The 12,604-nt window shown below is 31.8% G+C and overlaps 1 protein-coding gene across 1 annotated transcript; it reads right to left on the bottom strand.

Moving 5' to 3' along the window:
* Positions 1-225: 225 nt before the first annotated feature.
* LOC131872730 (G-type lectin S-receptor-like serine/threonine-protein kinase SD2-5) lies at positions 226-1,799 on the bottom strand. Its single transcript, XM_059216125.1, has 2 exons — positions 1,578-1,799; positions 226-1,377 (listed from the first exon to the last, which is right to left on the bottom strand). The coding sequence occupies exons 1-2, from the start codon at positions 1,797-1,799 to the stop codon at positions 226-228; spliced, it is 1,374 nt and encodes a 457-aa protein (XP_059072108.1).
* Positions 1,800-12,604: the final 10,805 nt, after the last annotated feature.

The raw sequence follows: 12,604 nt of genomic DNA, 5'->3' as shown, positions 1-12,604 counted from the left end.
TGTCAATCCTCTTGCAATATTCAGAACTACTTTGTATCTAGTCTTCCAATCTAGATAATGTCGATGGGTATTTTTGGAAAAAATTCATTTGTCCAGAAACCCATTTGGTAGATACTCGTATACAAGCATTCGATGGGCCTTTTCTGCACAAAAGCCCTTCAGTCTTACCAAATTAAGATGATCAATTTTTCCTAGAGTTTCCACTTCTGCCCGGAATTCCCTTTCTTATTGTCCTGCCCCATCAAGGCGCTTCACTGCTATCTTTGAGCCGTCAGCCAAAACACCTTCGTAAACTGACCCGAACCCTCCTCTTCCTAACTTCATACTAAAGCCATTTGTTGCGTCTTGCAAATCTTGGAATGAGAACGACAATGGTAAGCGTCCTGGCCAATCTACATGATCATGCTCACCATCATCTTCATCCTTTTCTGTCTGCTGTCTGCTATTCTGAGACTTATTTATCCATGCCCACAATAAGATTAATAGAGCTAGCGCTCCGCCCACAGAAGCACAGATGATGACGACAACCAAGTATTTACTGCGCTTGGACCTTGACTGGATTTTAATATAAGCAGCGGAATTGTAAAACTCATGTACTGGACTATTAGTTTTCATAGAATAGATATTGGACTCTAGATAGCAATAACCAGTACAAAAATTGGCCTCATACCTGAAAAAAGCTGCTTTGCAAGAGCAGTCTTCAGGGCAAAGTCTTTTACATTCCTCAGATGAAATCAATCCTGGTCTGGAGGCATTTTCGAAAACATATGTAAAGTAGGAAACGTGCTCCAGTTCCAAAAAGTGATGATCTTTGCGCCTACTTTTATCTGAGCACACCAGAGGAACGCGAGGAACACATCCGAAATTGGGTTCTGTGACATCAATCGGTTTGAAAGCATTGCCATTTGTTGGACAGCTGCACTGACCATTTGTGCAAACACCATAGTCTCCGCATGGTCTTGGATAATCGCACTCAGCCACTGATCTCATAAAGGATGGCAGATAGTCAGGGGAAGATCTTCCCGTTGTTTGGAGGATGGAGCAAACCCTTAAATGTCCATCTGAATCTAACCTAAAGTAAAGGTAGGTTTTGGATACTGATAAATTGATTGACGGTGGTCCTCCTCCTTGAGAATATATATGGACGGACTGATTGTCGAACTGAATATAAGAGAACTCAACACCTGCACGTGTCTCGGGATATCTGAAATACATTTTAGCAGGTGCAGAGGCTGTAAACATAGCAAAACTATCATGAAGCAAGGTACAATAGAAACGACATTGGCTTGTATTCTTATGAGAAATGTTTGCTGTAATCTTCTGTCCTGCCTTTAATTTCTGCCCTCGCAGCAGGGTATCAGTTGGATAGTCAAAAGACTGCCAGATGATTCCATCAGAGGTGTTATAGAGAACAAGGTTCCCAGATTCTCGTATCACCATCCTTTGAAAAGCTGGGTGGATGTATTTGCAGACCACACGAAAGTGCCATCTGAGTTCCTTAATACAAGTTGTCCTATGGAGCTGAGTGTTAGGGTTGCATTTTCTTGCACCATCTGGTCTCGGTTAGAACTCCACACCATTTCCATATCAAACAGCCTACCATCAATGTCGTAAACAGCAAAGAAAGTTGCAAGTAGGTAGCCTGTGTCACAAGGACTGCCATAGCAGAGGAATCCACATCCAAACTGCAGATTCATATCATTATATGAGATATTACTGCTCAAAAGGATCGGTCTGACGAGTGCATCTTGTAAACTGACGGTGCCACAAAATCTAGAGACTGGATATTGTTCATCCATGTTCTGCCTCCATACGCAGTTGCGTAAGGAATAGCAAGGCTCCCTGCAAATAGTGAGGCTGAGTACGATATAAAAAAGAGTGTTAAAAGTAGCGAAATCAAAGGAGCGGAGGACGAAAAGTAGTCCCTTATCATTTTTCAAAACAGCAGTTACGTTCAAGAGAGAGATCACAGAAAAATTAAATGTTCAAATGAAAGACAGGTGTAAATTCTAGAGCTTTAATTCCAAGTGAGGATTCGCGTCTCACTGACTACCAATATGACCCGAATTCTGTGGCTTTTCAATGTCTTCGCCGACCATTATGAAAAGTATATACCTAGCCTTCGATAAAACAAATTTGCTTTAATTTCAGGTGACTGATAACTATCCTTGATGACACGCCAAACTATGTGATGATGTTATCTAAAAGTATTGAATGACCACCTTTGATGTACCATTCTTGTGGGGATTGCCTCACCCTTTTGGAGACGTAGTTAATGGTCATAAAAATCTATTTCCATTGCTAGATTCTTCATAAAAATCTTCCATAAAGATAAAACCCCATTATCAAATTAGAGACCCACTTGAAATGGTCATGAGGGCAACTACAAATTGAAGATTTATCTGCAGATTTTGCTTTCAATGAAATTAAACCCAAGATTCAACATTTAATGGAAGTGTAGAAATAGTGCTCCAAACACTACCCTTACACCACTTTTAAAAGTCACTTTTATCATATGAGACAACTTAAGGGTCGCATATATCTTATCTATGAGAGGCATAGTTTTCTTCATTAGAGACCTCACATATGGTATAAGAGAATAAATCTTTTACATTCTCTTCTTTTCTTTCCGTTTTCTCATTTTTTATTTCTAATGTTACAAGCATTTAGTAGAGTTTTCATAAATTAATTATGTAAACTTTATATAATCTATTTTAAAAATTAAAAAAATATGATATAAATAAAAAAAATAACTAAAATTTCAAGTGATAACAATAATAATAATTGAATTAGTGGGTTGGGGTAAATAGGAATTCACATAATCAAGATAATGAAATCAAGGATTATGATTTTGTGCCCCAATGATACTCAGGGATGTGGTTTTGGGATCTAGTATTGGGAAGACTGCTGAAGCGATATATCGTTCTCCCTTGTTTGGCTCCAAGGCTGAGGTGGATTCCACATGAGGCTAGCATGTGATGACACTCTTTCCTACATGTGTCCATTATCCTTATGCCTTGATTGTTAATTATGCCTCTAGGAGTTTATTGATTTATGATTAGCCTTGTGATGTGATTTGATTCATTGTTATGGTTGTTGAAGTTTATGGTTGGCATGATGAGTCCCTTGGTCAATAAGTGTCAGCCTAGATCTTGAGTATGAGTTAGAACCCCATTTCATCTCCTAGCACAGGGGGTGGTTCCTATTTGGTTCCAATGGTCAGGTGGTTTGGTGCCTTCTTCCATTGGGATGTTCTTATTGGATACTCTTGTGCATGGATGCGGATTCTTATCTCTTCAGCTTATGGATGGATATTGTAGCAGATGGATGCAATGATTTGTATAAAATATGTGTTGTGGATTTCATAAGTTAATTGTATATGTAGATGAGAGCTATGCCCCTATGACATATATGTAATGATAGCTAATGTATGGGACATGGCTATGAATTTTGTAAGGGAACACATGGATGTATTTGTTGTATCTTGAAAATTGATTCATTGATGGAAATAATGTGAATGGATCTATTGATGTGCATTTAGTGTTGTATGCATGTCTAATGTGATTAATGGTGTAGGATGTGATAGGTTGTGACCATTACTCTTATAATAAATATAGTGTAGTAATCCTTGTTGGCCCTATAATGTATCTTGGTTTATCAATATCTATGCTTTTAGGGATTAAGGCTCATGGATGAGTAATGAAGCTATTAGATTGGAAATATGTGTGTCTTATAAGGTCGATATGAAAATTATGCTTTAGACTTGTGTAGAATCTTCCATTATAAAAGAGAAAAGTTTATACTTTAGAATTGAAGATTGGATAAGTATGGATAATCAATGGTTAGAGATTATGTAATTAGTAATTCATGATCAAACGTAATAGGACTTGTGGAAGGCTAAGATCATGATGAGTTGTAATAGTTTATGATTGATGCAAATGGATATTCATTATGTATGTAATTCTAGATTGGAAAAGAATTGAACGATTTAGTAATGTGATTGGATTTTCTTGTGTGTGCCTATGAATAGAAGTGGAAAAGCTAAATGATTCATGTATGTATATAAGTGAAAGTTCTAATAGAAATGATGTTGTTCCTTAATGTTGGTTATCTTAGGAATATGATTATGAATGAATAGCTTGTAGGTTGTGTGGTTACTCCTAAAGGAAATGAACTAGATTGCATTAGCTGATGTTTAGTTGGAAAAAAGGTGATATTGTTATGATAGATGGTTTGCAAAAAAGAAAAATAGGAACATATGACTTGGTACTTTAAAATGATCTTAGGAGATTTATGGGGTTATGCAAATATGTATTTAATATCTTATAATTGTCATGACGGGAAGAAAGTAATCGAGTAGATTTTAAATGAAATGGATGTTAATGGTTTCATGATATGGATGTGTTTATGCGTTGTTGTTAGTAAGTAGTGACATTAAAGTACCCTAGGGGAAATAGTGAATAGATATATGTATGTCTTGAGATGATAATGGTTATGATGTCAATTCCACTTGCATTATATGTTGTTATGGTATGGTTATGTTCCTAACGTTCTATGCATTTATGTGAAGCTAATTGATGTTTTAAAATTTTTTTATCTCTATTTGTTAGTTATATTAGTTATTTTCTCTAGGGTATTTTGGTGGGCATTACACACACATTTTAGGCCCTTTCTTTAGTGTGCCTCATTTCACTTCAATTTTATATAGGAATTTCCCTATTTTGACTTTAATGATTATAAGTATATTCTATTTATTTTAATTCTATTTAGGCCCTTTCCTATTTCAAATTTAAATTAGCTTTTTGACACATTGTAAATATGAAGTTCTAGGTTGAGCTACACATCGTGCTTTTCAACCTCCACATGATTAGTTTATGTTTTGTAAGATGTATCTCAATACATATCTCGATTTCCTCCTATTTCTTTACCATTGGCCCAAGGGCCAAACTTTTCTTAAGTTGGACTTTTTTTCTAGAAAATGGATTGCACAAGTGCAACCATTGAATTTGGTAGTAATACAGGCAATGATAAATAAAGAGAAATCTCAGAAGAAGCCCAAAATTCTTTGAGCCATCAAGGCAAAACAAAATAAGGCAATGATTATTGAAAAAATAACTTCTATTGTAGGTAAAGATGTTAGAGAAATGAATACTAAAGATTACCAAATGATCTAAGTCAATTTGGGTAAACAAAAAGGGAAGAATAGGTGGCCTATCTAGATTCTACTATTGAAAATTTGAAGTTGAGAATTAATAGAGATGAAGAAACTAAAAAATATTTCAAAGAACAACTAAAACAATTGAGAAATTTTGTAAAGATTTTATAGCTCCAGTGACATTTGCACCTTGTAATTCTACAAATAACCCAATTTTGATATCTAAGAGTGAGGTTGATAACTTGTGGGTCATGACATAGAAGAATCAAATATTAGATAGTTGGATAGATACAATGACAAATGGATTTATGAACAAATGGAGTTGGGTTGTAAATATACTTAGCAAACTACTCATTTATATCAAATCATGATTCAGTTTTTGAATCTAATAATTACATGATTATTATTATCTACATTATACGATTAATATTATTATCCAAAATATTCTTAAGTCTTTTAATTTATTCAATGATTATTCTATTTCATTTTTGAATGATTTAATGGTTATTATATTTTATTTAAATTGTTTGCTATATTTTATTTTTAATTAATCAATCATAAAATATATAGTTAATAATTTAATTCAAATGTTAATATTAAAATCATTATATTTATATATTATTATAACAATAATTATGTTGAATATAATTATGAGTTATAATATAATATATTTTAATTATGTTTATTTGTTTTTAATAATAATATAAATATTAATATCAATACTAATATAACATGAATAGATTTATATCTACTTAAAGTTACTCTATTTTCAAGAATTATCTTACTTAACTAGAAAAGTTATTTTTATTTTCTATAATTAATTTATTACATAATAATTATTTTATTTTAATTTAGAATTATCTTAGTATTTAATTTACTTCACATTGTTTACTTTTTTTAACTTGAAGTTACATTAAAAATTATTTTATTTTTCTCATTGTCAAACTTTAATTTTACTTTGTTTTTCAAAAAGTATTTGGACAAAAGAACAAAACAAAAATATTTTATATTATTTATATTATACTATAATATAACAATATAAATAAATAATATAATATTCATATTGTATAATATATTATATAATATTAATATCTAATATATTATATTTATATCTATAATAGATTATATATTTATATATTTTTGTAAAAATAAAAAATATACATTCACAATCATTTATAATATATTAAATAAATTAAAACACTTTAAAAAAAATTACAGCTTATGAATATAAAATAAAATATAAGAACAAAAAGATTTAAAAACAAATACTTTTCACTTTTCTGTTTGCTCCGTTTGTTCTGTGTGCTCTCGTATCTTGGAAAGTCAATCACAGCAGCAAGTGGGTGATGTATGCATGTATGGATTTTTGGTATGGGTATGCTATTTTATGCGAGAATAGTTGCTTCTTTTGTAAAATTGTTTTGAGAACAGAGTAATTAATATTTGGTTATACTTTTCTGTGCTTATAATTTAAAATTAAAAAATAAAAACTCATTGAAAAATGGTATATGTTAATGATAATATTTTTTTTAATTCAATTATTTTTATTAGATTAAGAATCAGATTACAAAGATATAGCAGGGATAGCAGCAACTTCAGCAAAACAGTTGTAACAAACAGTCTGTCAGCTATAACAAGAGCGTTACAACAGAATTATCACTAGCTTACATATATTTGATTTTTAATCAAATATATATATATATAATACGTGGAGAGATATCCTTATCGAGGCGCCTATTAGAGTTTAGGTTTAATCAAATATATGTAAGCTAGTAGTAGTCACGACGCAACATGAGAAACAATAAAAAAAATCAAAATAGAACTATATAATATTATATTATTAATGTTTGTTGCAATTATATGTAATATTATTATTGCAATTATTATTATTATTATTTTATATTTGTTTGTTCTAAAATAAATTATATTACAATATTATTATATTATTACGTAGAGATATATGAAATTTTAAATATCTATTTAGAGTATTTTATATAATATATATGTGTTGCAAGATCAAAGCAAATACTAAAATCTAAGATATATTAAACTTTATTTAATGATAATATAAATCTTTATTTAATTACGAGTATTATGGTTATGGTTAGCATTAGGGTTAAGGTTAGTGTTATGGTTAGGGTTAAGGTTTACATCATGGTTCGGGTTAGATTTATGATTAGGGTTAGGGTTATGATAATGTTTAGGGTTTATATCATGGTTAGGGTTAGCATCAACGTTCTAGGGTTTGGTTTTGGTTTAGGATTATGGTTAGCATTAAGGTTTAGGATTACAATTAGGATCATGGTTAGGGTTAGGGTTATGGTTACGGTTTAATATTAGGGTTAAATTTATGGTTAGGGTTAGGGTTTAGTGTCAGGGTTACAATTATAATTGAGGGTATGGTTAGGATTAGGATTCAGTTTATGGTTATGTTTTGGATTAGGGTTAAGGTTAGTATTATGGTCAGGGTTAAGGTTTATATCATGGTCAGGGTTAGGAATATGATAACAATTAGGGTGTATATCATGGTTAGGGTTACCATCAAGTTTTGGTTTTCGTATAGGATCATTGTTAGAGTTAGGGTTAGTATTGGGGTTAGTCTTAGTGATTATAATTAGGGTAAAGTTTAAAGATTATAATTAAAATTAGGATTAGGGTTAGAGTTAGGTCTAGAATAATAATTAGGATTAGGGTTAGGGTTAGGGTTAGGGTTAAGATTGCATAGAAAGATAGTCTATGATGATAGCTATGAGAGTTAGGGTTTGGGTCAGGATTAGGGTTGTTAGGGTCTAGATTAGAGGGAGTTATAGTATTATAGATAAAATAATAGTTATAATTGGTTTTAGTTAATGATTATAGTTATTATTGTAGGATAATGCTTGGGGTAAGGGTTCAGGTTCAAGTTCAATTAGAATCAGTATTAGGGTTAGGGATAAGGTTTAATTAGGATTAGGGTTAGCATTACAACTAAATTAAGGTTACAGTTCGTGTTATGACTCAAGAAGGGTTAGGATTCAAGGATAAAGCATGTTGTTAGGGTTATGGTTAGGATTAGGTTTTAGGGTTAAGACTAAGTATTATTGTTAGGGTTAGGGTTTAGGGTTATAGTTAGGTTAGGGTTAGGGTTTAGTGTTATGGTTAGGGTTAGGGTTAGAATTAGGGTTAGGGTTATAATTATAATTAGCATTAGCGTTAAAGAATATAATTATTGATTATAATTAAAATTAGAGTTAGGGTTAGGGTTAGAATTAGGGTGAGGGTTAGAATTAGGGTTAGGGTTAGGCTTATAATTATAATTAGTGTAAGGGTTATAATTAGGGTTAGGTTTAGGGTTAGTATTGGGGTTAGTCTTAGTGATTATAATTAGGGTAAGGTTTAAAGATTATAAATAGTGATTATAATTTAAATTAGGGTTAGGGTTAGAATTAAAATTAGGGTTAGGGTTAGGGTTAGGCTTAAGATTGCAATGAAAGATAGTATTTGATGATAGCTATAAGAGTTAGGGTTTGGGTTAGGATTAGGGTTGTTAGGGTTAGGGTTAGATATAAAGTTAGGTTTAGGGTCATTATAGGGTTAGGGTCTGGATTAGAGGGTGTAATAGTATTATAGATAAAATAATAATTGTAATTGGTTTTAGTAATGATTAGAGTTATTATTGTAGGATAATGCTTGGGGTAAAGGTTCAGGTTCAATTAGAATCAGTATTAGGGTTAGGGATAGGGTTTAATTAGGATTAAGGTTAGCATTACAACTAAATTAATAGAGATTTGTTTGAAGGTTAGCATTAGAATTCAATTAGGGTTATGGGTTATGTTAGCATAAAGATTGAGGATAACGTCAAGCATAGGTTGGATTTACAATCGAGGTTACTTGAGGGTTATGGCTAACGTTCAAAATAGGGTTTAAATGGTGATTACGGTTAAGGTTAATTTTAGGGTTAGGATTATGGTTAGGGTTAAGGTTTACTGTTAAGGAACTTAAGTTTATGGTTAGGGTTTAGTGTCAGGGTTACAATTATGTTTAGGGTTTACATCAAAGTTAGGGTTAAAATTAGGGTTATGGTTCAATTACATTAAGGTTAGGGTTAAATTGGTATTAATGTTCTATTAGGATTAGGGTTTGAGCTAGGCTAAGGTTAGGAATAGATTATGATAAAATCTTAATTTGAATTAGGGTTACATATAGGGCAGGATTGTTGTCAAGGTTAGGGTTTAGGATTATGGTTAGGTTAGAGTTAGGATTAGGGTTGGGGTTAGGGTTAGGGTTTAGGATTATGGTTAGGTTAGAGTTAGGATTAGGGTTGGGGTTAGGATTATGATTAGGGTTATGGTTAAGTTTATTGTTTACATCATGTTTGGCATTAAGGTTAGGTTTAGGATGATGGTTAGGCTTAGGCTTAGGGTCATAGTTAGGATTATGGTTAGGGTTAGGGTTTACATCAAGCTAGGGTCAAGGTTAAGATTAGGGTTTGGGTCAAGGTTAGGGTTAGGATTCGGGCTAGGGTCATTATTAATATCATGGTTTGAGTTAGGTTTAGGCTTAGGGTTAGGGTGAGGATTATGGTTAATGTTAGGGTTTAAGATTAAGGATAGGGTTAGGGTAATGGTTTGAGTTAGGGTTTAGGGTTAGGATTAGGATTATGGATAGGATTTACTCTTAGGATTAATGATATGTTTTGGGTTTTGGTTAGGGTTAGGGTTTGGGAATGGGTTTGGGTTAGGGTTAGGGTTTGGGTTTGGGTTTGGGTTAGGGTTAGGGTTATGGTTAGGGTTAGGTTTTAGGGTTAAGACTAAGTATTATTGTTAGGGTTAGGGTTTAGGGTTATGGTTAAGATTGTAACTTTAGTTTTAGGGTTTAAATATAGCTCAAGTTATAGCTTAATTAGAATTATGATTCAAGCATATTTAGGGTTATGGTTACATTTACTTAGGGTTATGGTTAGGCTAGAATTAGGGTTACTATTGTGCTATAATGCTTGGTTTCATTTATATATAGATTAGGAGAATAATAATTATGATTAAGGTTATGGTTAGGGTTTGAGAAGGGTTAGGGATAGAATTATGATTAGGGTTAGGGTTTGGATCATCATTAGGATTAGAATTAGATTCAAGGTTTGGGATAGGGATAGAACCTTGGTATTAAAGATAGAACCCCAAGTTTAGTGAGTCACATATTTGTAAATTTACAATGTGTTTTAATTAATTTGAAATGGATATAATAATTTAAGAAAATATAAAACCAAAAATAAATTTAAAATTTTAATAAATCTATTAAAACAAATTTTCATTTTTAAACCCAAAAACATGAAATTTTACAAACTAGTATATACTATAATTTATATAAATTTTATGAAATATTCAAAATAAGTTACATGTGCATATCCATGACTAAGATGGTGGTAATTGAATAGATTGAGCTCAAACCTTGTAAGCAATTGGTAAGTTCTTATCAATCAAACTTTTCACAAAAATAAACTTAAAGTCCTAAAATCATGAAAGAATCTTAATCAACCTTTCTATCTATCCTTGCTACTACACAAGTGGTAAAATTTATAAGTATTGTATAATTCATTTGGATTTCTTATGAGAGAAAATTTTGAATGCATTGTAAAAATATTAATTGACATTGATTTTCTATTGTTAATCTATATGAGATAGACATATTTATCGTCAAGAAAATTGACCACCAATAAAATGTCCAACTTTACAAATATATTCAAATTAGCAAATTGTATTCATAGATTCAATTGAAACCATTATTAATATGATTTACAATTAATTTATATTAAATATATGAAATAAAATCTTGATAGTATAAAATAGATAATAATCTACTTAAAACACCATCATTGAATATGCTTCAATGAATATGTAGAAACATCAAACTTCTTGAAGTTGATTCATTCTCAAAGCTCTGGTGTTGGGATGGCTTGTCTAGTACCTAAACTGTTCAAAGAAAGGGAACAGTCAGATCCCTGAAAAAACAGTCAAAAATTGGTAATAGTTCAAATAATTATAATTATGATATGCTATCTGATTGCAAAGACACTCAATAAACACATTTTTTTACTACTATATAAAGGAATACCAAAATATAATGTGTATCCATACATTTGAATCAATAGAGACTTGGATTCAATATCGACTTATTTGTATTACTTATAATGGATTCACACCTGATAGAGACCATGGATGCCCTTCTTGGAGGTTGCAAGAGTACCTCCTTTATCTTTTGTCCAGCGAATGCTTCCATATACTGGTTCAATTACTTTTAAATTGTGTACTGTATAGTTTTCTCCGCCGAATACAAATCCGTCGCTATCTATATGTTATGCATTCTCTACCATTTATTTTCTGTATATTATGCTGTTTAAATAAAGGGAAAAGACATTAATATGCTGCACAGTGAAAGGAAAAACAATACTAATAATCATAACAATAATCCTAATAGAGCACAATCTGTCGCTATCTATATGTTATGCATTCTCTAACCTTTATTTTCTCTGTATCATGCTGTTATAATAAAGGGAAAAGAGTGAAAGGAAACACAATACTAAAAGCAATAAATAAAATTTAAAAATACAAAAACAAAAAACAAAAACAATACTAATAATATATTTCAAAGTTCACTATATTCATCCAAAAAAATCACATTGGTCCCACATAACAATAATCCTAACAGAGCACCACAGTATCACTGCAGAATTCTTTTCCAAATTTTCCCACTATAGAATTAAATCCATAACAATTAAGGCACAAATAAAAATTTCAATGGTTTTCTAAATCCTGCCCTACAAAAAATTATTTCTGTAAAACAAATTATATGAATACAAACATGCCTGATATGCCAGCAAAAGCATGTGGCCACATGCCTGATATGCCAGCAAAAGCATGTGGCCTGAGAAGAGGTGGCTTCCTAAGTGCGTCTTCATGTGGCCTGAGACTATAATGTTCAACACAGTCTTCTCCACCTTCTTGATTTGAATCTGTATTTGGATCTACTCTTGTGCATTTTGCAACAAATAAGTGCCAGAATATGGAGACTGCGATGCTTTTCACAATTGAAATGGATTTTGCTCAGAAAAAGAGGAAATGGGATGTGCATAATATAAGCTTTGTGAATAGCTTAACATTTGAATAGATTCAAATTCTATGTGACAGTAAGGAACGATGTTGTAACTGCCTGAATACAAAACAATTCGCATTCCATAAGATGTCAGTTACTTTGGTTTCTTTTTCAGTTTTCTTTAGTGTATACACGAATGCCTTCACTCCCCCCTGCTGCAGCTGTAGGAATGCCTCTCGGCGTTAAGAGAAACATAACAAGAGCTGTACATTAGTAATAGAAAGAGGACAAATCGTTAAGAAGAAAAAGAACAAAATAAATGAAGAGAAGTTATCCAAAGTCACAGTTCTAAGAGCACAGGATAGCACACTGTTATGAGCATGG

This window comes from Cryptomeria japonica, unplaced genomic scaffold (genome assembly GCF_030272615.1).
Source record: "Cryptomeria japonica unplaced genomic scaffold, Sugi_1.0 HiC_scaffold_749, whole genome shotgun sequence".
Classification (NCBI taxonomy): domain Eukaryota; kingdom Viridiplantae; phylum Streptophyta; class Pinopsida; order Cupressales; family Cupressaceae; genus Cryptomeria; species Cryptomeria japonica.
Note: the sequence above shows the minus strand (reverse complement) of the source record. Positions and strands in the feature narration are given on the sequence as shown.